General features: G+C 35.8%; 1 protein-coding gene across 1 annotated transcript; it reads left to right on the top strand.

The window, feature by feature from the left end:
• Nucleotides 1–21,137: 21,137 nt before the first annotated feature.
• Nucleotides 21,138–23,295, top strand: LOC148847039 (transcription repressor MYB6-like). Its single transcript, XM_088948482.1, has 3 exons — nt 21,138–21,413; nt 22,198–22,327; nt 22,446–23,295. The coding sequence occupies exons 1-3, from the start codon at nt 21,278–21,280 to the stop codon at nt 23,122–23,124; spliced, it is 945 nt and encodes a 314-aa protein (XP_088804608.1). The 5' UTR covers nt 21,138–21,277; the 3' UTR covers nt 23,125–23,295.
• Nucleotides 23,296–27,871: the final 4,576 nt, after the last annotated feature.

The raw sequence follows: 27,871 nt of genomic DNA, 5'->3' as shown, positions 1-27,871 counted from the left end.
ATCCAATCCAATCCAATATAAATTTATTATAAACAGATCAGGTCCAGTCCAATCTAATAAATATTTTAGACTGAATTGGTCCAATCCAATATGTGTTGTTGGTCCGTCCAATCCATCTAAATTGATTTTGGACCAGATGGGGTCCAATCCAAAATCGATGCATTAACACCCTTAAATATTGCAATTTGTTATCAAGAGTCAAGACAATACAATTTCTTTTAACAAAAAGAAAAAGCCATTCAGTCCACCTCTGAAATACTAGCTCTATTACAGTTTAGGATAGGTGCCAGCTCGGAATTGGTGTCAATTCACAGGCAGATATAAGTGCTATAAGTGAAATTATTAATAAATTTGAATTATTGTAGGTCTGCAGTTTAAATCAGAGTTCGGAGGTGGATTACAGTGCAAAAATCCCAAAGAAAAAAAGTTAAAGATTTGCATTTCAAGAAAATTAATGAGAAAGGAAATCTCAGTCAAATTGTTAACTTCTCGTTTAATTATCACATCACAAGTTGATAAAATAATTTTGGTCCGTTGCGTGGATTTTGTCCCTCAATTATTCTTTCTATCATGCCACATGCTTTTTGTTAAAAAGCAAGCTAACTGATCTGTTCGTATGTCTTAATTCTGTTTTTCTGGCTCTTTAGCTAGTTTTTGATTTTTTTTAATTTGCAAAAGAAATTAAAAAATAGATTTATTCTGATTATAAGTGCATTCATTTGTCTTCACTTACATGACACCAGAAAATCAAAATTTACTTCCCCATCATTTATAATTTTATCCATCCAAATATTTAAACCATATTTAATATGGCTGTTATTTGTCAAATAAATGTATCGTATATAACTAGACAGAAAGAGGATCCAATATTTGATTTGATGAAGTATTAGCCAAAAATCTATTAATTTGTGAGAAAGAATCTTTGAAATTTGAAAACCCACACACACACACAAAAAAAAAGATCAGTGTCAATTAATTAAAGCAAGCATTCTTGAAGCCAAAGAAATAAATATTTATTTCTTTATTTCAAGAAGACAAGGTAGTTTTTGAAGAAATTCATTCTCTTGAATGAAGGTATTAACTATTAAAATTATGTTACATATGAAAGCATACATGACACTGTAGATTGATGATTTCATGAAATAGTTATAATAAAGGAAAATCATATCTCAGATTAAATCAATAATGTATTAATTATCTCTCCTGTTGGGCATTGTTTATCTTCGTATTTCTTTCATGCTATTTTTGGTTCTCTTTGTCGAAACTATGGTTATTGGTTCACAGGTTTGAATTTATTTCAAATCATTTTTAGTGCTAGAGTTATAAAAGGAAACTTGGGTTTCATTTCTGAAGATCAAACATGGGTGCTTTCATGGTATCGTCTCCCAGTTATATAGGCTGTGTTTGGTTGCAATGCAAATAAATTTGCACTGGTGCAAAATTAGGATAGCTAAATGCTTTGGGTGTAAATTTTGATATATCTTTGTTTCATCTTTTAGCTTATTTTGTTTGATTGCAGTATAAGTGAAGTAAATTATGACATAAAACAGAATAAAATAAAACACAAAACAAGATTAAACAAAAATTTGCATTTTTCAATTTACAATTTCATGCATTTGTATTAGTGCAAATAAAATTACACCTCAACCAAATACAGTCATAAGATTTTGTTTTGGAAAATGGTATGATCAATATCTAATTAATATACTTGTGTAGTTTCATATTTTGGTTGGTCTATACAGTTGGGATCAGTTTATTTCATTACTATCAACTTTATTGTATTAGTAATTTAGTAGTAGTAGTAGTAGCGTAGTACCATTGATCATTCTCTAAATCTTTATTCTTTTATTCCCATTTAATTTTATATATACTTGTCTTCTTGCATTGAAAAGAAAATTAATTAAATAACTTAGCTTAAACTAATACAACAAGAAAAAAAAAAAACAAAATGAGAAAATTAATTCTTGATGTAGGTCTACTGTGTCATTAAAAGTACTTCTCATCAGTCCACCCCGTCAATTTCTCCATACTATTGATTTATTTTCAAGGCACGTTTTAATTAATTAATATAAATGCATTCAGTTGAAGATACTTGTCAAAGCCTGAACCAACAGAAAATTAAAATTTTTCACACAAGCAGTTAGCCAGAAATTAAACTTAATTATATTGCCATCCTTCCTTCAATTCAAAGGCCAAACACTTGGTTTCCTGTTGAGATGAATGCAAGACACGATAAGGGATTCAAAAACGAGTTTAGAAAGATGTAAAGCAAGTCATGAGAGGTGGAATACTCAATACTGGAATGATCGGTTCCAGTTAAGAGTAAAACTAGGGATTAGTTTGTGATAATAAAACCAAAACTAATTATCCATTTCGGAGTAATTATCACGTTAGGCTTAGAAAGAAACGTTTTCAACCCACTGTTGATTCGGTTGGTTCAGGGTTCTGGGTGTGGTTCAGTCAAAACTCGTTAGATGGTCAAAAACTGTTTGATTCAGTTGGTTCAACCCTTAACCATTCCACCTGGTCATCAGGTCGTGGATTATACATTCAATGCATGAAAAATTTTCAAAGATCATAAATTAAATATAGAATAAAACATATAATATATTTAAAATATATATATATATATATATATTTATACACATATATACATATATACACAAATATATACTTAACACATATGCACTGACATGACACGATCTGAACTGTTCGACCTGATAAGTTGAACAGGTGACCCACGACCGGGAGGCAAAAACAGTTCGACCTCCGAGTCGGATTTTAAAACATTGCTAATATGTCTTAACTAGAAGTTATTGGCATGTAGAAATGGAAGAAATAACGCTTGTGATCGATGAAACCAGTTAAGAGTTGGCAGTTCTGAATGCCTGAAGGCTGAAACAGCGAATTAACCGGATTCAGTTCGATGAAGATCCAAATATGTACCATGCAATAGAAGGTTTAGAAATACCTTATATAACGTTTGGCACTGCACGCATTTCTATTAGTACTTTCTTAATGGGAAGATTGATGCATCAGTAGCGGCTAAAATGGCCCTCTGTTTTATGGTCAATTTGGAAAGGATATAAATTCATTATAGTTTAGAAACCATGATACTAATCCTTTCAAAAATTTGTCGGATTTCATCAGGTTTATAGTGGAGACATTTCAGACATCGCATCTGGAATTGGGAAACTGTTCCAGAATGGAGTCTCGCCGCAGTTCTCAATCCCTTTGGGCTCTATCAAAGTGAATGTCGATGGAGGTTTCAAGCAAGATGGCAAGGCATCTATTGATCTTTTGGCTCGAGATCATAATGGCTGTATTTGGTGGAGCTTCTTCTTCTATTCTGCCAGAAGCCTTAGCTCTTAGAGAAGCTATGAAAGTCGCCTTTCGACTGATCAGTCTTTTTGTCTTTGAATCGGATAACTTGCATAGCAACAGATAGTTTTTGTGATAAGGATATTCTGAATAGAAGTGTAGGGAGACCAGTGAAGTTCTCGTGAGTTCCTCGTGAAGCAAACTCAGCCGCTCATAGGCTAGCTGTGTTGCTGGTTTTTGTTTGAGTTTTTTTTGTTTGAAGATTGTATCCCTGCTAGTTTTAGATCTTTTCTCTCTGTTGAATGAATCCTGCTTTCCACCAAAAAAAAAAACTGATTGCAGCAGTTCGATTCGATCAGCGTATTATGATATTATCTCATCTCAGTACAGGTGATCTACAGAAATATCCAAAAACAATTCACCTACAGATGAAAAACAGGTAGGTTTAGATCAGTGTATGCACATTAAAGTTTCGCCTAATATGCACCTAAAGGCAATCTTCCATCAGAGATTGGTTGGTTTCGTAACAGGGATCATCATCATCGTCATCTCACAGAGAGAGAGAGAGAGAGAGACCAACAGGCCCAACACCAACTGCGCCCATTCCCGTCAAAGCCCAGCATCCTCGAGACCGATCCAAGCGTAGGCTGAGCCTCTCTGAAGGGCCTCAACTAAATGAGTAGCAACAGCAATACCGCCATACCGGGGCTCTCCTCATAAAGAAGGAATTCGGATTAGCTGAACGCTTTGACTGTTCAGCGGGCTGTGGAACCAGTGATAAGGTTCCACGCCAGTAATAAAATAAATGGGGCTCATGAATTTATTTCTGGCGTGGAACCTTATCATTGGTTCCACAGCATTCCTGTCTAAATTTTCTCAGAATTTGGTGGGCTGGGCCGGGTCTTCAGTCTTCTGTTGATTTTTTTTTTTTTTTTTAATTCCAAACTACAACAGGAAAAAGGGGAGGGGTTGTATTCCAACTCCAAGTAATAGTTCTTGTTGTGGAAAGGTCTATTTACTATTTGTGGTAGACCGAAACAAAATTACATCAAACAGGGCCCCAGCCTTTGCGCATCAGGGCCCATTGCCATACGTTTGCATCTTCGGTGCATAAAACTCAGTTTGGAAAGAGTACAAATCCAAATATGTATAATGCAATACAAGGTTTTCACTGACACAACAGAGAGTGCAAATACAAATAAATGTACAAATATTCACAACAAAAGCTGTTTTGCCAACACCTTGGAACATAGCATATGAAATAAAATGCCCATTATGGGAAGCACCGCTAAAGCTTTTCATAGAGCAAAATATAATGAATTATTGAATTTGTGTTGGTCAAGAGAAATCAATTCTCAGCTAAAGGAATTCGTCAATCTCCAAGGCTGTATTGGGCTTTGAAAAAAAAAAGGTAGGGAAAAGTAGGAAAACCTGGTACAATGCTTCCCTTCCTTTCCCTACCATGTTGTAGTCCTAGCAGTAGAGCTCTTATATGCCACTGCAGGAATCTCTTTCTTGCATTGATTTTCTTAAATTTCGATCTCATTATATATGCCAATAGGAACAAAGTTAGTAACCAGTGGAGTTGTATTGAGAACATTTATCAAGCAGTTTGTGGCTAATCCAGAGACTTATTTCAATAACTATCACTGGCAGTGGCAAGCAGATCATCAGCAGATTAGAGCCTTGGGAATGTACACAACCTGCCAGTTTAATTCATTGCTTATCAATATATGATCCGGGTTCTTCTCCAACAGGACCCACTCACTGGACTTAATCAAGGATACCCAAAGAAACAGGCCTACATGTGGACCACAAGCACAAAGTCGCTTAGCATTTCTAGGACCATCAAAGCCTCTCAGTCCCAACATTCCAGGCCCTTCCCACGGCCCTAAACTCGGCCCAAGATGTACAAAAGCTGCAGTTGGGCCCGGCCAAGTTGCACTTACACTTAAAATGCTAACTTATTAAAGCTTAACGTGTTCTATTATTAATTCCTTAATTGTTTGCATACTTGTAACTCACGCTTACTAGCCCTAAATTTTATCTTTTGTACAGATCAATCGCCTCAGTGTTCACAAATTGTGGATCCAAAGAGAAAAGGCAAAACTAGAACACTGCATGTCCATATGTCACTGTTGTCACGATGGAGTCATCCTTAGACTAGTTAATCTGTCCTTCTTGGTGGTTCATTTGTTAATTTAACAGCTGAAATGGCTGAAGTGAATTTCTTATTAAGGATGAGAATAGACTAATTAATTGTTGAAGCTGAAGCTAAATTGATTATTAAGGTTGCCTTTGGATAAGCTTTAAGATTTGTTTCTTTTAAAGCCGGAAAGCATAAAATCCCAACTTTAGGGCTTAAAAATGTTTTAACTTCAGATCGTTGTGCTTTTTAAAAGAAGTCTTATCAAATGCTGGAAACATTTTTTTGACTGATTTTTGTTTCCCATGATTCAATTCAAATCTCAAAAGCAAAAAATGTACCCAGATGGAGCCTAATTTACTGTACTTTAAATGATGTAGTATTAATTATTATTTTATCATGTAAAAGATTAAAAGTCATTCAGTTCAACCTCATATGATCTCTGGCGTTAATAGGGAAGAAGTTGGCGTGGTCAATATGAAGGGTATCAATTGAAAAGTTCCAATCCTATAGGGATTTGGCTTAATTGATCAGAAGTATAACGTCAGTCACTTCTCTTGAGGTGAGGGGATGACACAGTCATAGCTCAGACTCGACTCAGACTCGAGAGGGTTCTAAAAAGTAAAAAGAGTGAGAAAAATGATGGAACAAGTAAACAAAAGCCATGTTACATAGTCATCGATCAATGACACAATCTCTAGATTATATTGACGGGGTCGTCTGGTCAGCTGGTGCTCAACTCAAGAGCTTTAGCTTGCCGATCAGGATTCAGTCTTTCTGGAATTAATCATAACACAACCACTTTGGGTGGTGATCAATTGATCATGCCTTCTGGGAGGGTGTTGTCCAAGTCCATCCATTGCTTTAGTAATGCCATGCACCCACCCTCATTAATTTCATCCCTAAATCATTGCTTTGAACGTATATTTAATTAAAACCTTTATTAATAAAACAATTAAGAGATAACGTATCAATAATAAGCTCATATTTTATTTTTATTTGACTTGTTATTTTTTCTATAAAAAAATTATTGTTAATTTTTGTTCTAGAAACGTGACGCGTGGCTAGTTTTTCTTGATGGTGCATAACTGCATATAACAAAACACCCAATACGTACCCACGTGAGACGCGGGTGACGTTGCTCTATATGCACCATTGAAAGGAGCATCTGCTCCTTTTCATCAGGAACAAAAGTTTTTTTTTTTACTTATAATGTAGACATCTGATCTAGCGTATGTTCTCAATGACATGTTTATGATATCCACAGTTCCTCACTTCTCAGAAACCTATTCTGGGTAAGGTGGCTTTCGTTTTTATTTTTCATAATAATTAGTTATATGTCATGTTTTGCTAAAAGAGGAAATAATTATCGAATTGAAAATCGTATTGACAAACGGTATATCTTTTGAAGCCCAGCCCAAGCCATGATCACCTCCTACTCAAAGAGTGTATTATAAGGCCCAAATCCAATGATATCAAGTTAACTCATTCAGTTGTGCTTTGGCATTTTGTGGGTAAAGAAATTTACCAATAATACCTTAAAGGCATAATACTAAAAAGAGTTTTGATCGATCAAAACCTCACAAAGTGAATTTTTATGAATACCATTGGCCCAGTAGAAACAGCCTGGACTGTTCGGAATGTTTCTGGGTGACAAATTTTCATGGATATTGAATAAAAGAGTAATTGTAATCAATATTTTTTTAGCCAAAAAGACAAGTAAGGGACTGAGTGGGTAGATGTATTGGCGTTTGGGTCTCTTACCCACAAGACATTATAGCTGCAAGTTAACAACATCTTCCTTATTTGCATGTTACCATTTATGGGGAGATATTCCCAATATACAGTTGTAGTGTCTTATGGGTAGGAGATACGGATTAGATGTATTAGCCCCCACACCAAAAGTTTTCTCGGAGGATGTAGAGCCAGTTGTAATAACTTAGGAGGCTAGGGTCGTTTTTGGTATAATACTGCAGAAACATTTCTTTATGTCAATGTGGAACAGAAACGCGTTGGAAACACATGTAGAATGAGAAATAGCCTGGTTATTTGGCATTACATTTTGTCCACTTCTGATTTATGGAATGAATATATATGTGATGGACAAGGCTTGTAATACAAAAATTGCAGAGTTCAAACTAAGATAGCATCAAGGAATTGAACACAGCTACGTGAATACAAAAGGTTGACGAGTAAATTGATGTGATGATCTGACATTACTTCTTGTTTGGATTTTGCTTACAAGTAGGGCCTTGATAATTTGTTTCTCTGATTCACAAAATGAGAGACATGTCTCTCAGCCGAACCTAAATTAAGGGTTTTATTGCAGGGTGGGTGGGATCCTAAATCCTCTCTCACAAAATATATTTACAACAGAATTTGGATTGGACAAGTTCAAAGTATGACTTTAAAATTGTAGTTGACCTGGGTGGTCGAACCATTCGATTTGGTTTCACTTTTTGTTCAGCCTGTATGTTTTTTTCCCATAAAAACTATTGGATCAATCAATAAATTGCTGATTCAGACGGTTGCATGAACCATTAAGTCTACCAATCCCGACAATAATTTTTGGGTCATTTTTTATTTTTAAGAATGTCACGGAATGTGAGGTTCCGTTTCAAAATGGGTCTTTAAAACCTTAATTAAAAAGATAGAATTTAGATAACAAATTAATTAATGCAAGGGTTCATGAGTTTTCTCTCCCGATGCTCAATATCTGATTCTTCAGCATTTTGTTTGCTACTTAGTGATAGGTTTTTCTTATTATTTACTAGTCACTTTGTACTTGTCTGAATGGAATTTGCCTTATCAGACTTCAAAAAACAAAAAAAAAACAAACTCCCATATAGTAGAAAAAACTCGGACAATAAATAAATTGCTAATGATATAAACTTTTTTTGGAGTGTATTTGGTAATACACCGAAATTCCCTCTACAGAGCCGTTTGAATAGTGTAGCACCACACTAATAATTCCCCCCCCCCCCCCCTTAAGTTGAAGTTGATGGTAGTGATAATTGAACCCACATCTCTATTAAAACAAACCATCTAACGTAGCAACTAAGCCATTGTCCATACAATGCAAGCACTAAATTTCGACCCAGTTCTACTCCCTTTATTGCGGCAAATCAGAAAAAACAAGGTAGAAATATTTCAAATACAAAATGAAGTGTTTGGCACATAAAGACAAATAAACCTTAATTCGAGCCATCACCATCAATTGTTGAGTGATGGTGATAATCAAAATTGACAGTCGAAAACTAGCTAGTCTCCGTTTTCCATCAGCAGCCCCACCCCCGGTTGGTAGCTGACTCTAGCTGCCGCTCCTTGATTGGACATATACGTTTTGCAATTTGGAAGTATTAGCCAGCCCCCAGCCACAGTGGTCTTACTCTGCTGGAATGCTCTCCATCTTTGTCATTCTCCTGCCACCCAAAACAAATAAATAAATCAAAAGCATAGAAAATCAAAACTTATAACCATCTTGCAAAATAAATAATTAAATAATAATTATGCATGGTATTTTTGGATTTCAAAATTATAGTTTTCCTATAATTGTGTATATTGTATTTTGTCGGCATATGTTACATAAGTATTATAGCATACATAGATTCAATAATGCTGGACTTTGATGCCTGCGCTGAGATTTGTCGTGTCAAGAAGTGACATGGCTTATTTATATTCAAACCATTTTCTACTATAATACTAGCCATTTATTCATATGAGTCAAATCACATTATTTGCATTCATATAAATTAATCTTGCACATGTATTATTAGTGCAGTTTCGATTTCCAACCCACAAAACCCTATCCCCACTTATCAACGTTTCACTATAGTGGTACATTTAGAAAACCTCCCATATTTGCATGTTAAACATATCATAATAGATGGAGAGATATTCCTAATATGCATCTGTAATATCATGTTGGTAAGTTTGTGTATTCAGAATATCTCTCATATTTGAATGTTAAAAATATCTATTAATAATAGATGGAGAGATATTCCTAATATGTATCTGTAATATCATGTGGGTAAGTTTGTGGGCAGGAGATCTGAATTGCTACTAGTATGCCTATATATTTGATTTGAGTTTAAATGCAGCTTATAAAAGGTAAATTAAACCATATCATATAAGGTTAATAGTAATATATTAATATCTTTGTCATTTTATCTTTAAATATACATGTGACAAATATTTGGAATATGAGAACTCGTGATCACCAAAAACCAACATTAAATCATATGGTTTGGATGAGATCTTAAGATGAGTACCAGACTAATTATTCTTTAAGGTGGGGTGCAATTTTGTGTTTTTGTCTCCAAACCCAAGAATGCATTTTTGTTGGGAATGTGGGGAATCAAGGTTTCTTTGCAACCACAAACTGACAAAAGGATCAATATAAAATTTGAAGTGATTATACTTTACTCCATCCTTGAAACTCTTGAAAGAAGAAGAAGAAGAAGAGGAAGAGGTAAAGGAGACGGCAATTAGAAAACAACCTTCGACCTAACTACTCTATAGACTATGTGAGGCCTCGCCGTTGTCAAATGTTGCAGAATCTTCATCAGTAGTTTGGATTGATGTTAGGCGGCATATAAATTCAACCATGGAAAAGGTCAATTGCCAAATCGCTAATACATTGTCAAATCCCTCTCTCAAGTGGAAAACTTGTGCCCACAGATAGAATCGGTCTGTACTTCAAAGTGGGTAACATATTAGATCATCTAAATATTCAATATTGACTACACGTCAGCCATACAAGAGTAGTAGTTCTTTCTTCAAAGGAAGTCACGAGTTGTAGAGAGAAAAACTACTAAGTAAGAGATAACAGGAGTAAATGGACAAGTCATAAGAACTAAAACTTAATTTGACATATAATCTATCACGATAATGACCTACCCTAATTTAAAACCTGCCTTAGATGACCTTTGTATAGTCAAACAATGACTAGTGTTGTCATTTTGTTTTTTCTTTCAACCTTATAACTAAAATTTTTTCAGGCTCAAATATTTCATCTTATTTCCTCTCTTTTTATAGAGAAAAAAAAAACCATTAGATTTGTTTTGATGTAAATAGGGCAACTAAAACAACATTTTCATTGTGAAAAGGGATGGAAATGTAATTTAGATTTTTCAAATTTAATTTTTCCTTATACTTTAGACCTTTAGTAAAACGGAAATGCAATTTTTAATTTCTTTTTTTTGTGTTTATGAGCTAAAAATGGACAAAAAAGAGAAGAAAAAGGCAAAGTAATTTGTTAATTATTAATTAAAATTTACTAAATAATTAAAAGGAGTTAAAGATTCTAATAATTAAAAGACAAAAGAAGAAACAAAAACAAAACAGGCGCAAATAAATAAAGAAAGACCCCACTTTATCGAATCTTGCAAAGCACGCCGCCCACGTTGTGTACTCCGAACCTCAGTATGAATGTATTCATCCGAATCCAAAGTCACCTGTCAAAAAGGGTCCCCCGACCTTCCCCCGATTGCTGTTCTAACGGACTGTTTGGAAAGACAGGTTGAAAATTCCAGTAAATTATTCAAAAAGGTTGATGCAAACGGTCCTGACTGACATTTGATTTGAGCTCTGTGGATTTTTTACCAAACATAGTTTATCGGCTGTCCATGTGAGCCCCATCTCAGAAACCTAGAATTAGGGCTGCAACTTGGGCCGGGTTGGCCCGAACCCATCTCGAAAAAGTTGGATTGGGTTGGGCCGGGTTGATGATCGGGTTAGGGTTAGGGTTGAAATTCTTGAACCCGACCTTAATTCAGGTTGGGGTTGACCCCTTGGGCAACCCAAAAACGACCCCCTATAGTACTAGACTACTAGTCTACTAGTCTACAACTCTACTACATGTCATATATATAATTATATATATAACATACATTGATTTGTTTAGATGCATGATAGTTGTATAGCCCCCTTTCTTTAAATTATTCATAGGTACTTGACTACTTGTCTTTTCCTTTTTGTCTTGTAATTTTTATGTGTGATCTATCTAATAATATATTCAAACTATTTGTTTGATCCTATGAACTGTTATTAGTGATTCTATTTCCATAATTTTGTGTTTCATTATTGTTGATTTCATGAATTTATATTTTTGAGAAAAAAACTATCATAAGTCATAACTCACGATAAACAAATACTTATTTTTCTACTAGATTTTAAGGGATGGAAAGGTTGGGTTGGGCCCATACCCAAGTCCAACCCAATTAGGGTTGAAGGAATTAGTTAGGGTTAGGGTAGGGGTTGGGTAGGTCGAGTTGAAGGTCGGGTTGGGGGTTTAGAACATAAGGTTGGGCTAGGGTTGGCCTCAACCTGACCTAACCCGGCCTGACTTGCAGCCCGAGCTAGAACTCATTGCATTTCAGCCCTCCCAAATGGGCACTAAGTGGCCTACACTGTCAGAACCAAGTGGGTATGTGTCATTCACCCTCGGAGTCCCAATAGTATAGTCATACATAGAAAAAAGAGTTTGAGAGTGAGATTTAGCCATTTGGGACACCTTATGGGCTGGTACACTATAAGTTCGGTGAACAAAATGAAACTTAACATTTGTAAAGGTTGTAACTAAGGTTGTGTTTGGAAACGATGCAAATGGAGTGTAAATTCCGGTTCAGGGTAAATTTGCATTTTGGTTCACTTTTGCCTGTATCTAGCAACATTACATTTATGCATTGACAAATGATAGACCAATGCCTATTTACATTGCTAATAAGATGTAAAAATACATCAATAAAAAAGAAGTAAATTTGCATTCAAGTGGACTTTTGATAAAAAAAAAAAAAGCATATTCTTTATTAAAATTTATGTTTGCATCCATTACAGCTAAAAGTCTATTTGGTAAGAAGGTAAATTTTTCGGTGCAAAAATAACTCAACTTTGCATATTATATGAACCATTTTACACTCTACATATTTGCATTCACACTTATTTGCATCGTTTCCAAACACAGCCTAAGGCTCAGTTTGGAAGGAGTACAAATACAAATATGTAGAGTGTAAAACCATATGTTTTGTTCTATTTTGTATGTATGTGCACTGTACATATTTGTATTCGTACTCCTTCCAAACTGAGCCTAAATTCCAAGTCTTTAACAAAAGCCAATGGCTTCTCTTGTAAAATCCATACAACTGTTTGCGCATTAGAGCATATAACTATATCTCCACACCAAGTGAGTATAAGTTGTGATCAGGTTACTCATTTATAGCATATAACTATATCTCCACACCAAGTCTTTCCCTCAGCACCCTCTGTATCAGTTTTGCATGATTTTGAACAACAGGGTACTCCATCACCCATTGGTAAAAATGAACTCGTCTTCTCTTGCAAGCGGGTTCATGGTCCAGCTCCTATGCCTACGACCCCTCTTCCTCCAAGTCTAGATCCCTTGCCCATTACAGACAACCTTGTAAGTGATGCCCCAGTTTTAGATTCCTTAATTATTCCTCCTATTCTTTTACATCGTTTTGCTCGTAACTCTAGACCACCTGACCACTATGGTTTTCCTTCAAACAATAGTTCATTCTCTACTGTTTTGACCTCTACAAATATTCCCCGTTCTTATCAATAGGCTAGTAACAGCCCTCAATGGTAAGAAGCCATGGATGCGGAGATTCAAGCTTTGCATGAGAAGGACACCTGGAACTTTGTCCCGACACCTTTAGATATCTCTATTATTGGGAGAAAATGGGTCTATTCCATCAAGCTTAAATTTGATGGGTCTCTGGACCATTACAAAGCCAAGCTTATGGCACAGGGATATAAGCAAGAGTATGACATTGACTATGAAGAGACTTTTGCTCCAATAGCTAAGATTACTACAGCTCATGTCCTTTTATCCCTCTTTGTTGCTCACTCTTGGGTGATCTTTCAACTGGATGTGAAAAATGCCTTTTACATGGGCATCTAAAGGAAACATTATATATAAAACCTCCTCTAGGGTACTGTAGTGATCCCCCCCTCATCTATTGACTAAAGAAATCCCTTTATGGGCTCAAGCAAGACCCTCAAGCTTGGTTTGAAAAATTCAGAGATGTTGTCATGCAAGCCGGATATAGCCAAAGTACATTGAACTGCTCTCTCTTTGTTCAAAAAAGACCCCAGGGCCTTACCATTCTCTTACTATATGTGGATGACATATTGTTGACTGGAGATGATATAGAAGGAATTCATGACCTCAAGTCTCTTCTCCATAATTCATTTCACATGAAAGATCTCGTCCCTCTTAACTTTTTCTTGGGACTTGAAATCCAACGGAGCTCCCGAGGTTATTTTGTCTGCCAACACAAGTATGCTTCTAATCTTGTTAAGTTGGCCAACCTCACTGATAATAAACAGGTTGATGCTCCCTTGGAGCTAAATGTCAAATTATCAAAATCAGAAGGCTCCCTACTTCTTGATGCTTCCCTCTATTGGCAACTTGTAGGGTCTCTCATCTATTTGATCATGACTCGTCCTAACATCTCACATGCAATTCAAGTTGTTAGTCAGTTTGTCTCTGCACCTCGTCAACCTCATTTGATTGCGGTGCATCGAATCATCCACTATATTCGAGGCTCTTTATCACAAGGTCTTTTTTTCTCTTCATCTTTTTTAACGAATTGAAGGCCTATGTTGATGCAGATGGGGTTGGAAGCCCCGACACACGACGCTCCACTACCGGGTGGTGTGTCTTCATGGGTGACTCTCTAATATCATGAAAGTGCAAGAAACACTAGACTATTTCCAAGTTCTCTACAGAAGCAATGTACAAGGCAATGTCATCTATTTGTAGTGAAGTTGTTTAACTCCAATCTTTATTTCAGGAGTTGGGACATTCCTCTCCTATGCCCATTCCTCTGTATGCGGATAACACTAGTGCTATTAAGATTGCCTCTAATCCTGTCTTTCATGAAAGGACAAAGCATATTGAGGTGGACTGCCACTTTATTAGTGACCTATTTCTTGCAAACTCTATCTCCCTCCCTCATGTTGCCTCTGATATGCAAGTTGCTGACATCTTCACAAAGGCCATGACGAGATCCAGACACTTATTTCTAGTAAGCAAATTGATGCTCACACCTCTGCATCAATTTGAGGGGGAGTGTGAAGAAACTCCCTAATGTACCATTTTATTGTAATCCTTATTGTATTGTTTCTCTTATTTATTGTTATTTTCACTTCAGCCCTACAAGGGCCTCTTTGTAAATTCTCTAAATTGTGTTACCCTACAAAGGCCTCTCTATAATTTCTTTAATTTCACTTTCTATATAAAGGACCCTTGGGGTAGGGTTGAATCATCCATTCTTCATTCCTAGAATTTTGTATTCTACTTTGGGTTTGTTGACATATAACACCTCGTTCGATTTTCAAGAAGTGGGAGCAGGTAAGTTGGTGAGTCCTATGAAAAAGAAATAAACCCTTGTTCATATTTCAATATTAGTGCATCTCATGGAAAAGAATGATTCCTAAGTGGCTCATTTACTTGGACAAGTAATTCCCTCTTGAGATTTGGGTAAATCAATTACCCATTTGCACCAAAAGTTATTAATACGTGATGGGGCAATATTATCCTTTCAATAATGTCACTGTTTTGAATAAAACAATCATTGTACAACTTTATTTGAGGATTAAAAGAACACTAGTAAGAGCACTTGCTTGGGTTATCCAGGTAAATGACTTATCAGAACGTGAACGAGACCTAATTATGAAATTAAGTTAGGTTTGGGCTGAGTCAGGTGGTCAATGTGTCAACCTTAACCCAACAAGAAGTTCAATTGAATTCGCACTTTTCAAACATAACCCTAACTCCCTAACCCAACCTGACTTTTTTAGGTTGGGTTCAAGCTAACCCAACCTATGTTACAGCCCTAAATAAGATGGAAACATAAAATTGAAGGAAAATTATTATGGAATTTCACACTCCAACCTCTTGTATTTTGTCAATGCAAACGCGTCTAAACGTCACTAAACTATGATTAATAATCACCAAATCACCCAGTTATCAAATATCCCCACCACTTGAGCCTAGATCTTCCATTTAGTCATTTCTCCATTCCCTATGTGCATTTGGATGCCATACTCTCAGGGTGTTTGCAAGATATTTGCTTTCAATAAATCCCACCTCCCTTACATCATTAGTTAAATTTATTATATACACTCACACTCATACACACAAATTAAGATTATCAATGGATTCTGAAAGTTCAATATCTGGTTTGACTGAGTCTCATTATCTGGGATTTAGATGTCAAAAAATGTGCCTGATAATAATCAGATTAGATTATGAATTTAATCTCATCTGATCTTTTTAAAATCCAAGTTCAATAAAAAAATATTGTATGTATATATGTATGTATGTATGTATGAATGAATGAATGAATGAATGATTATACAAAGTTTATAGTTAATAAATTTAATACTTTATATTTATATACACTTATTATAGATAAAAAGAATTAGATTTTTTGAACTTTGTTAATTTTTTAGTCATTTTAAACACAATAAGATGGTTGTGGATTAAATTTGATATTCTGATCCAAAACTCAACATGATAATCAGATGCAAATGTAAATCTAAAGGTTTCATAATTAGATATGGATGAAGATGCATTTGGATCCAATCTAAATCCAATCTGCTTATAGCCCTAGCACAAACACATACACACATGATGTGATCATTAATCAAGTTCGAATTAGACTGCCATGTGGACCAACTAAAAGCAATCAACTCGCCTAATTAAGGATTGCCATGTGGTTAAGAGCTCGAGTGAACTAAGGAACAATGACGTGACATCCTTTGAAACCTCTAACATAGCTGACAAGTTAGTATTGAAAAACGAGGTGGGACACATGGCAAACCCTAGTTGAGCCCTAACTAGGCGACCAATCACATTGACTCCCAACCTCATGTCTTACAACAACTCGGATGGTAATCACCCCAAAAGGGAGATCAGCTTCCATCAGGGCAAACCTGTGCCTGCACCACTCCAATAGCCTTTCCCAATCTTACATTGGAAATATCTCCTCATGAAATAAAGCACATAAGTATGGAGGTTTCCTCAATGCAAGGCAGTAAAGGCTGCTTGAACGGGATTTGACCTGACTGAAGTCGAACTCCCTGAAAGGTAATGTTTATCCCACAAATGAGGAGCATGGCTTTTTTGGACGTACGCCTATATAAAAGCACAACACCCAAGGTGAGATCTTGTTCGTGTTCTTGCTACTCAAACTCACCAGGCCGAGCTGTGTTGAACAAGCTTATCTAATCGTATAAGCTGATGATAAATCCAAGTTTAGAAGTACTCATTCTAATAACCACTTATGAGTGTTTGGTGAAAAAATCACTTATTTTAAAAAGGGGTAGTATAAGTATTTAGAAAATGATGTGGCTAAAATTATTGAATAAGTGTTTATTTTCTTTCTAGCCAGCCAAAATAGGCCAAAAAGAAAATTAGCATTAATTGAATAAATACTTAAAGATAAGCCTAAATTTTAAACTTTCCAAATAAATATTTATTCTCAAGATAAAATCTTATTTTAAGCTTATTTCCCAAACACAAATAAATTGGTGCTGTCCCATGAAACCCACGTGAAAACTCCTGACGTGGTCCTCACAAGATTCATCCTTAGTATTCATTTGCGGGTCACTCAAAGGTCAGTATCACGGCCGGGTCCCATACATGTGCGGCACATCCTACCCAGATGTATATCTGTCTGTCGGGTCCGGAAAACAAATTGACCAGTTTCACGGATGCTATACGGTCCTCTATTGTTCCAAAACTCCAATAGAACCCCTAGTGCAAGTTATGGACGGGCGTTCCACATCCAGGATATAATTAGGTGGGACCTACACCAGATGGGTCCAACGCAGCAGATGGTACACGTAGATCAGCCTAAATATTGAACGGGGATGGGCTACTTGTTGTGTAGCCGCATGAAGCCAAAAAAAAAAATAAATAAATACTCTGAATGTGGCTTTAATAACGGTCAAAGGCCGCTATAACGGCCTCTATCAGTTAAATAGCCATTTGGCACTGCCAACCTCTGCAGACTGCAGGGCTCGTCCAGTTCTACGCCTATTTAGGCTCCGTTTGGTTGCAGGTAACATGAAATGGTAGTCATTTTTAAGTGTTTTGCATGTATAATAACGATGATTTAAAAATTAAAAAAAAATGATTGATAGATGTATGGAAACGACATTTCTTTTGACTCTGGATCTATCCTCACAAGAATTTTGTCCACGTCTCTCCAAAACACACTATCTATCTCCCCGTGCATAATACTATTTAAGTGTGCAAGGTGGGTCCAACTCGAGCCTGAACCGATCCAATCTAAAATTTTATATGGGTTGGGCTTGGATTTTTGGTCCCAGGTTGGGTGCAGGCCCAATAAATCAGGTTTTTTTTTTTTTTTAGGTTGGGCCAGGTCTAGCCCGAGCCCGGCCCAACTATACACATATGTGTATATGTTAATTTTGCATACATATTTACATATATATATATATACATACATACATGCATGCATACATATTTGAATATATTTATATTTGTATACATATTTGCATATATATGTATAATTTTTGAGTGTTCATTGACCAACTCGAGCTTGGCCCAGGCCCAAACCCAATCCGAGTGCATCAAATTACAATGCGGGTTGAGAAAATCAGGCTTGACCTTGGGCTCGGTCTGGGCTTGGGACTTAAGCCCAAATTTTAGGGCCCGGCCCAAGTTAACCATAAACCCAGCCCAACCTGCTCGACTTGCACCCCTTATACTATGTAGGAAGATGTGATGTTCCCCATGTGTGGCCAGGGGCAGAGCCAGGGGGACCCAGGGGAGCCATGAACCCCCTATGGTCTCAAAAATCCCCACTTGTGATACACTGTTCCATATACATTTCCCCATCCCCCCACTCTTCACCCGAATGGGTTGAACCCCCCTATGACAATCCATATTTATCCCCCCCCTCCCCAATTCACCTTAGGTTTTGGCCCCCCACATGAAAAGTTCCTAGCTCTGCCCCTATGTGTGGCTGCAATGTTATGTAGGTAGACATGGGTAAAGTTCTTGTGGGAAAAAGATCTGGAATCATTTCTTTTTTGTAATTGATTTGATAGAAAATAAGAGAGAAACAAAAAGTTGAGGGATCAACTTTTATATTAACCAAACACAGCCATAATTTTTGCAGCAGAGGGTACGTTGCCATTGTTTGTTTATAGAATATTCAGCCTTTTGAATTAAAGAATATGAAAATAAAGAAAATTAATCAATATTTTTATTAAATATCATTTTTTAAAATATATATAATTTGTTTTCCTTCTTTTGAACAAGTAACCAATTGCAGCCTCAATGAAGAGTTCAATTTGGCTCCTTCCATTAAGTATACAAGCCTCCTTCTAGAACACCCATGGAAGGAATGCCCACTCAAAATGAACAGCTTAATGAAGGTCTTGTTCACCCAACCAAGGATTAATTAAAATATAGTATTGGGTTTCTATCAAAAGAAAATATCGTATTTGGTGTATCTCTATATGACATTAGTATCAGTACATTCAAATACTCAAGGATGTATTTGATGTATCTCTATATCAAATTATCAGTGCATCCAAATACATAAGTATGCATTAATAAAAAGATTTTTCAAAATATTTAAAACCTCAAATAATAGGAAGAAAACTCTAATACCTATATCTAGAGTTTTATAGTGCATGTGAATTTCCCACCCTATGGTTTTCCACTTGCTTTTTGGTCTGAGAAAAGCCTGTTTATAGCTCTTTTTTTTTCAAATGGTTTTCCACTTGCTTTTGGCTTCAAAAATGCAATAAGCTAGAGAATCCCACTGGGAACCGCCCCCCCCCCCCCCCCAAATGCAGCTCAAGTTTTTAACATGTATTGGTTTCATTTTCGAGCAAAATTGAAATGAACCAGTTTTGAGTTGTTATATTCTAGATGAAATTTTGATTCTACTAATTTGGATTGAACTTAAGGCCATTTTTTTTTATAAAAATAAGAAAAAATATCATTTGCTTAGTTTTTCTTACTCTTATTCTTGTGGTAACAGTGGTTTCTTTGTCTTTCCACTTGGGGGTGTTCAAAATCCATCTCCTTTTTCAAAAAAAAAAAAAAAATTGACTGACTATTCACATAGTTCGGTTCAACCACATGAATACATAAAATATGGTAGTAGTATTTCTCTATAGATTTATCACCATGTTTGTTATAGCAACTCACAGCATGCCTTCTATTTCAACTTGGAATTTGCTACTCACCTTGCTGTGTGTTAAACTCACAACACATTTACATACGTACAGCATGGTACCAGTGCTACTAGGGAAACTGTCTGTGTCTATGCATCTGGTACGAGGGCAAATTATACCTTGGTAACCCTAAAGGATTTTCACAGCAAATGTCGACTTTTTCAGTGTCTTGCAAGGACACAGATACACAAGAATCTAGCACGTGTCTAGGAGTCGAACTTAGAAGAAAAAAACAAAAACTCACGGAAATGTCTACAGAAAAGTATAAATACTAATCAGTCTATATTTTTACTAGTTCTAATGTTATATACCCAAAAAAGCCTAGAACTTTGTTTCTGTTAATGGGTTTTTGTCAAAAGTTACAATTTTGTTTTTCAAAGCAAAAGCAATTGATATATAGTTGATACATCAGCAAATTCATATTTGCTTTTGTTTTGAAAAAGCAAATTCGTACATATTGCCAAACACCCTCTTAATAATATTTCCTGGAGAAAAAATGGCATTCATCCTACTATATATTATTACCTTTTCATTTATTTAAAATGAGAAAGCAAAAGAAGGAAAAATGCAAAGGAAAAAGTCTGTCTTCATTACTATTTACTAGAGTGGTGGAATCCAAAGCTTCGGAGAGTCCATGCAGCACTACGGATCAGATGACAGAATATCTGGCAGGATTAGATCAGATCGTTGATCCTGAAAATCTCATCAGAGGACCCATTCTATTTGGAACAAGATTAGGACGTTGAATCCTCTATAGGATTGCCACGTGTGATTATCAAAGTACTTATCTAGGCTATATAGGTTTCTTCTATTATATTATTATAAACTAATTAATCTAAGTTTTACCTGTTAGTACTGTACTGCTTCCCGGCAGGATTGAAGATTTCAAACTTCACCAAAAGCCATTTTTGAATGTTCCCAAGCTTTTTTTTTAACATGGAAAAGCTCGAGAGATCATCCCCTTGCGAGATATCGTGAGATGGAATTATTTTTTTCTCCAAGAATAAGAATGTTCTTCTGCAGTTTGAAATCTATTCTAGACAAATTCCTTTTCTTTACAGTAAGAAACCTTGCAAGTTGAATTAAACCACCCCCATTTCAGAAATGAGTCCATTAATGTAACAAGCAAAACGTAATTGGGCTTTTTGGGTTGATTTTTCTAGCACTGAATCTCATATGAAAAGTTCAGTGAATATATAAACTCGATCAGATTGGTTTTAACTTTGAAAGATTAATATAAATTCGACTTGAGTTTGCAGAATTACTGGATGATCAGTTGATGATTATTATTTTAACACTAATAACTATGTATGGATGTGGTAAAAGTAGAGTGAGTAATTTGTTCAAGTATTGATGAACCAAGGTTGACCGGGCCTCCCTTGGCCTACAAGCTATTAAAATAAAAGAAATAAAATAATAGGGTGGCCAGTACGTAGTCAAGCTTCTTAAATCTTTAAAAACAGTCGCCATTGCTTTGCATTTCTCTTCAGAGTCCAGACAGAAAAGGATTTAAGATTAAGAGGAGCTCTCTGCTTTACATCGGATACCAGTGAGTGAGAGAATATGGGGAGAGCTCCTTGCTGCGACAAAGCCAACGTGAAAAGAGGACCATGGTCCCCTGAAGAAGACACAGCTCTCAAGAACTACGTCGAGAAGCACGGTACTGGTGGAAACTGGATCGCTTTGCCCCATAAAGCAGGTCTCTCTCTCTCTCTCTCTCTCTCTCTCTCTATTTCATCAATCCAATCCTTTTTCATCCTGAGCTACACGAAATGGCGTGTTCCTTTTCATCCTCTATATTTTGTCTGAATTTCACACCGACTTTTCCCCTTTTCAATCAAAACAACAAGACAATGGAGTGTTTTATTTTCCATTTTTTAGACCCTTCCCATGTATGCGATTCTTAATTTCGCTATTTTTTTTTTCTAAAATCCAAACAGGAGTGAGTTTTTTCTGCTTTCATTTCAATCAGAAAACTTGATTTTTCAAATGGAAAAGAAAAAGAAAAGGATCAGTACCCATTTCATCATTAATACTTTTCGTTTTCCTGATGGAAAGGGGCAAAAGATTTGATTTATATAAATTGATAATAATCCATTTTCCTGATACTCAGTTCTAGATTGTTGATGGCTTCGGGCGGGTTGGATCATTTATTACTGGCCTTTCCCATGTCCTCCCAGTGCTTTTATTTCCATATAATCGCCCAGATAGATATCAAACAATTAATTTCCTGTCTCTACTTCTCATCAGTTTCTGGATAACTATGGCATTTATTTTTATTATTTTTGTTCACAGCCACAGAAATTTGTAATCCTTTTTTTTTTTTTTTTGGATCTAGTATCGAAAAGCCTAATTTCTGCGTTTGATCAAACATGGGTACCCAGTTCATAAATGTTGTATTTTTATCTCAAATAGGGTATTTTCTTTCATTTTTCTCTAGTTCCAGTTTTTCTTAGCAAAATTACTTGGTTATCTAATTCCAGGCCTCAAACGTTGTGGTAAGAGCTGTCGACTGAGATGGCTCAATTATCTGAGACCAGATATCAAACACGGAGGTTTTACTGAGGAGGAAGATAACATAATATGTAATCTCTACAAAACCATAGGGAGCAGGCAAGTTGAATTCAGTCCTTTTATTGCTTAGTTTTCTCCTTCTTTTTTGTCCTTCAAATGTCGTTGCTAGCGAACATAAATAGATTAACTAATCTATTTTCATCTGGGTTTGGATCAGGTGGTCTGTGATAGCCTCCCATCTACCAGGAAGAACAGACAATGATGTGAAGAATTACTGGAACACCAAGTTGAAGAAGAAGATGATGGGAAAGAACACCCTCACAAGCACGAACAACAGAAGCAGCAGCAGTATTTCCATCAACGACAATATCCAATTCAATTCCACACCTTCTCATCCTGTTTGTCCAACTAAAGCGGAAATCGTCGATTATGACTTCTCAAGTTTTCTGATCAACACCAACTCCGCAACACAGCCATTATCGACGGGAGGTGGGTATGGACAGAATGTCGGCTCTAACTCTAACAGACTAGTTTCAGACCCAACCCACTTCTCTCTCCCGGGACTGATGGAACCGTCTGAATTCGGCACAAGCACAAACAACAGTTACAGTGTTTCTTCGTCTCAGGAGTTTTCAGGCCTTTCAGTCTCATCTTCTCTTGGTATGGACAACAGTTATGGCTCATGGTCTGGTAATGGTGGCGATGGTGATGAGAATGGATTCCTTATGGATTTAGGTTTCGGGGTCCCGTATGATCTTCTCAATTTATTTGGCTTTCAAGAGGAAAACAGTGATGTACTGACTCCAAATTTAGCCAAATCTCCATACACTCATCTGTTGGCTAATATTTGTGAGACAAAACCACAAGGACTGTATCAAAGTGTTACACACTACTAGTTAGACTGTGTCCTTGAAGTAAAAAAAAAAAAGGAAGACAGAGAAGTAGTTCTTGACTTCTTTTTCCTAGATGTATTATTTTAGGTTTTTGCTTTGTGTTGATAGCTGTAGGATATATGTTAAAAGTGTGAATGAAATTATTAAAATTAATGGAAGTGAATTTTAGATAAACTCTGTTTGGGTTTTTTTTTTCTGTACTGTTATACGGAAATTGTCAGTGAATCTCCATCTGGTTATTATTTTTCTGAATCAGATGCTCATAAATGTGAATTGGATGCTTTCTGCAATTATGGGTTTTATTTATTTGTTTATTTAATTATTATTCTTTTCCTGGCTGGTCAGTGGTCACCAAAGTTGCATGCGACGGCCAATTCAAAGAGGAAGAAAACGTCCCCCTCAGACACCAACTATAAAGGATTCTCTCTCTTTCTCTCTCTCTCAATGGAGCTTCCCCAGAAAATTCACCTCATTGGTCTTTGGAGAGTCATAGGCACATATTGTGTTAACCTCTACTTAATATTAACTTTAATTACATCAACACAATCGTTCTAGATAAGTTTAGCTGGTCAATTTCTCATGCATGCAAACGTAGAGATAGAAATCTGTATAACTGTGCATACATACATGCACACATACATGGAATAGAATTGTCATATTGATTGAAAAATATACTTGTAACAAGCAACATTCTTTGACCATATGAGGGACAATTGGGAAGCAAATGTGTTGGAAGGTGGGATGTCTTTTCATCACCTCTTAAAATAATAGAATAATAGCTAACCCCATCCACCACCAGCCATCTAAATCAACAAATCATATATTGGGAAAGAAGGATATATATGTTTTTCCTCTTGGGCTGCCTTTGTTTCTCCATAAAACAGATGGAATTTTCAGACTGAAATATATCATCCATTATTTTACAGAAGAATCTTTGATTTCCACCCTTTAATTTGTTTTCTTATATATACAAAGACAAGGGAAAATAAAGCTTTAATTGTAAAATATAATTAAGAGAGGCTAAAATAATTAAACCTCTCAAAATATTCAAGAATGAAAACTGAAAATTTCCATCAATAAACAAATTATTGCATGGTGGGGGTGTCATGTCACCTTTGAAAAATGTCCTAACGACCTGGCCCTTCAAGTATTAACATCACCCTCTTTTCTGAGAAGAAGGATACATAACAAGATACAAGTAATCTTGAAAAAAAAAAAAGATAGCGACGCATTTATCTTGTTGAGTTGTATGGCATAGCTTAGAGTAGACACTCTGTCATATGGGTTCCACTCTTACTATAGCCATACCTTACATGACTTACCAACTAAGCAGAAGAAAAAAAAAATGCAGAAATTTGACTAACATCCTTATCCACTACAATGGAATAGACAGGAGAAATCCTTACGAACATCCCTTGATTAAGTTATTAACTACATGTTAGTTAGAATTGAATATTTGAGATTTGCTTGAAATCTGTTAATTAACCAGCAGAAGAACTGGACCAATCGATGGGTAATTATTTTGAAACATGTATGCCCATAGTTTCACCTCTGGAAATGCATAATTTCACAAGGAAAATGATGACTTATTAGGACTAGGAGTCTCCAGGCTAGAAAACTAAAATCAAATTTGTTGAAATGATGATCAGAGTGGAAAGGTATTGTTGATACAGATTTCAACAAAATCAATAAATGCATCAACTGTGTTTCCATAGATACATGCATTTCATATGGCATGGCATGCTAGGATTGAAGATACTACTTTGTTCATAACGAGTCTGCCCAATTTTGTTGAAATTAATATACCATCTTCTTTGGCTTTTTGCATGGACCATCTGACAGGCGGCGGCTTCTCCTTGCCCTCTCTGACCAGTAAATGGATTACAACTTTTCATTGGTTTTTGTTAATCTTTTGATAAACTTTGTGACTACATGACCTCTGTAATTAATTTTTCTTCAGTTAGAGAGAGAGAGAGAGATTGAAGTATATGGCCACCAAGAAGTGATGATCTGATGATAACTGAAACATGATTCAACAATCAGAATTTAAGGTCTCAAGGGGTATGCTTGAACAGCTAACTGATTTAGAGACAAAGCAGTTCTTTGATTTTGTTTTTGTTTTTTTTTTTTTTTTTTGTGTGTGTGTGGAGTGGTCGAGTTGCCTCTTGTGTGACGACAAAAAAGAGTGGTAGCTTTAATTAAAGAAATGTTGCCCTAACAAATGTGGCATGAAGTCAAGGTCTAGTGAACTCCCACGTAAGCTTTGCTACCTCGTCCTTTACTTCCTTGAACTTTCTTCCTTTCCAAAGATTCTCCCATTATTGTCCCCCCCCCCCCCACCATTAAAACATTAATTAATTATTGGGTATGAAAAAAAATATATATTTTGAAGCATCACAAATTCAGTTTATACAATTATTGATCATGTTTGAGGCTCTCAAAGCATAGCAAATGGTAATTGACTTCCTGGTCGTGAGAGTGCTATTCACCTATCCTAATTAAGTCTGAACCCTTTGGACAGTTTAAAGCTAGAGTTAGGGTTTAGGTTTTCTCTATTTGGGTGGGATAATATATAAGAATTAAGAAAGCTCTTTTAGACCTTGTTAAGCAAATTAAAGGATGCCTGGCTACCAAAACCAGCAGGGAATTTGTTCCCTTAAATACCCAAAAATTGAAATTGAGAGATCTGCATGGGTTTCTGTGGCTTACCTTCTAGCTCATCGATATTCTTTTTGATCAATAAAATGCATTAATAGATTTCAAACATAGGGATCGAAAGAGCTTAATTATGATACAAATAAGCCTAATTGGATGGTTAAATTGATAGATTTGATTCTTTTCAGGCTTGTGACTTTGTGAGTTTCTTAATTATTAACTGCTCCACGGCAACCAGTAGGAAATAGATTCTCAAAAGAAGTTGAGTTCATCAGTCATGACATCACTAGATTTGACTCTCAAGAACCAAGAGGAACCTCATTGGACCAACAACAGCTCGGTTCCCAAGAGAGAGAAGTAAAAAAGCCCCAGTTGCTTTATCCGACCACCGTATCAACAGACCAGGACCCAATTTGCATCTTTAGAAAATAAGAGAAAAAGGTTTATAGAAAAGTTGTTCACAAGTTCATAAAAAAAAAAAAAAAAAGTCTATTACGTAAGCATCAATGGAATAATCAAAATTTATTAAAAACAATCCAATTAAAACATGACTTCCATGAGCCCCTCAGTACCTTTACAAAGGTAATTAGTTACCCACCTTAAAAGTCAATATTGACAGAACTCTGGTTATAATAATGGAGGTTGTCTTAGATGTGGAGCCATTGGCCATAGCACCGTTGATGGGCCTTAGCCCATAACTAGATATCAGGATCTACTATTAAATGGGTCCCACCTAAGTGATGGAAAATGTCCATGATAGATGAATCCTAGCCAAATGATCATTGATTTTCATACACCCTTCAAATAAATAAACAGTTCAAACTTCAAAGTCAATGTATGTATACAAAAAAAATTGGTATGTATACAATAATCCTCTTCTAAATATCTAACCTAACGATACAATCACTCAACCTCCAGAAATCAATAACTATCGTTCTAATTAAGATGTATTAACTATAATAGTATGGAATTTTTTGTTGAAAAAAAAAAAGAAAAAAACGCATTATTAATAATCAAACTACAAAGCCCACTTTACTATCTTTTAAAATTAAGAAAAAAACCATTTATTAACTTATGCATATAGAATAAATCCAATCTGATTATGTGAACAAATTATCGGATTGGATGTCAGATCGAGTGGTGAGTGATGACAGCCCTAATATTCATGTAAGGCTTAGTTTAGAAAGAGTATATATAATGCAGATACGTGGTTTAAAATACAAAATATAAGGTTTTGCATTATACATATTTATATTTATATTCTTCTCAAATTAAACCAAATTAAAGGAAAAGAAAACTTTTCAGGACATTGACTTATGCTATATGTGTATGCTGTTTGCGCAGCAAATTGAAGTACATAAAGGAAAAAGGCCCAACCTCAATAATGGTAGCATAAAGCTGGGTGCCAGCATTCCGCATTATACTTTCATATGAACCAACTTCTAGGGTTTCTCTTAGGCTGTGCGAAAAAAAAAAAAAAAAAGGATTTTTAGCCATATTTATTTGTTCCCTCAGTTCAGTGTAAAATAGAATGGCTTTAGCACTTCTGCCACAACAATCCAAACACACCCCTACTAATTATGCTACAAAATTTGATAGGACCCAAATCTGACCCGAAACCCCTATATCCAATCAAATTTCGTTTTTAAGTTTTCAAAATTTGACCGGATTTGGATGTGGTTAGATCTGATCCAAATCCCACCCGCCTATTAATTACAGCCCTAATGAACATGCATCAAACACTTGCCTTCCTATAAGGAGCAGTTTTGAGGGTTTTTTTTTTTTTTAAATGTTTTTGTTTTTGGAAATCCTGTTGATATTTGATAAAGTAGCAACAGATGTTAAGCTTTCCCATCATTTTCATGACACATACAATGTATGAAGCAAGGTCGCAGAACATTCCATAGTGAGATCCCACTATCCCACTTGGGTATATCTGGCCATACGTAGACAAGATTTTAGAAATAACCAAGAAAATGTTAAATAGAGTTGAGTTGGTCATGGGTCATGGCATCATTTTGTTCTAACACTTTCTTTTGTCCAGAACCTTTTTGAAAGCTGACTTCAAATTAGCTATAGTAATAGAACCCAGATT

This window comes from Nelumbo lutea, chromosome 6, assembly GCF_056320005.1.
Source record: "Nelumbo lutea isolate HS-2025 chromosome 6, American lotus-T2T, whole genome shotgun sequence".
Lineage (NCBI taxonomy): Eukaryota > Viridiplantae > Streptophyta > Magnoliopsida > Proteales > Nelumbonaceae > Nelumbo > Nelumbo lutea.
The sequence above is the reverse complement of the archived record's forward strand: the minus strand, read 5'-3'. Positions and strand labels throughout refer to the sequence as shown.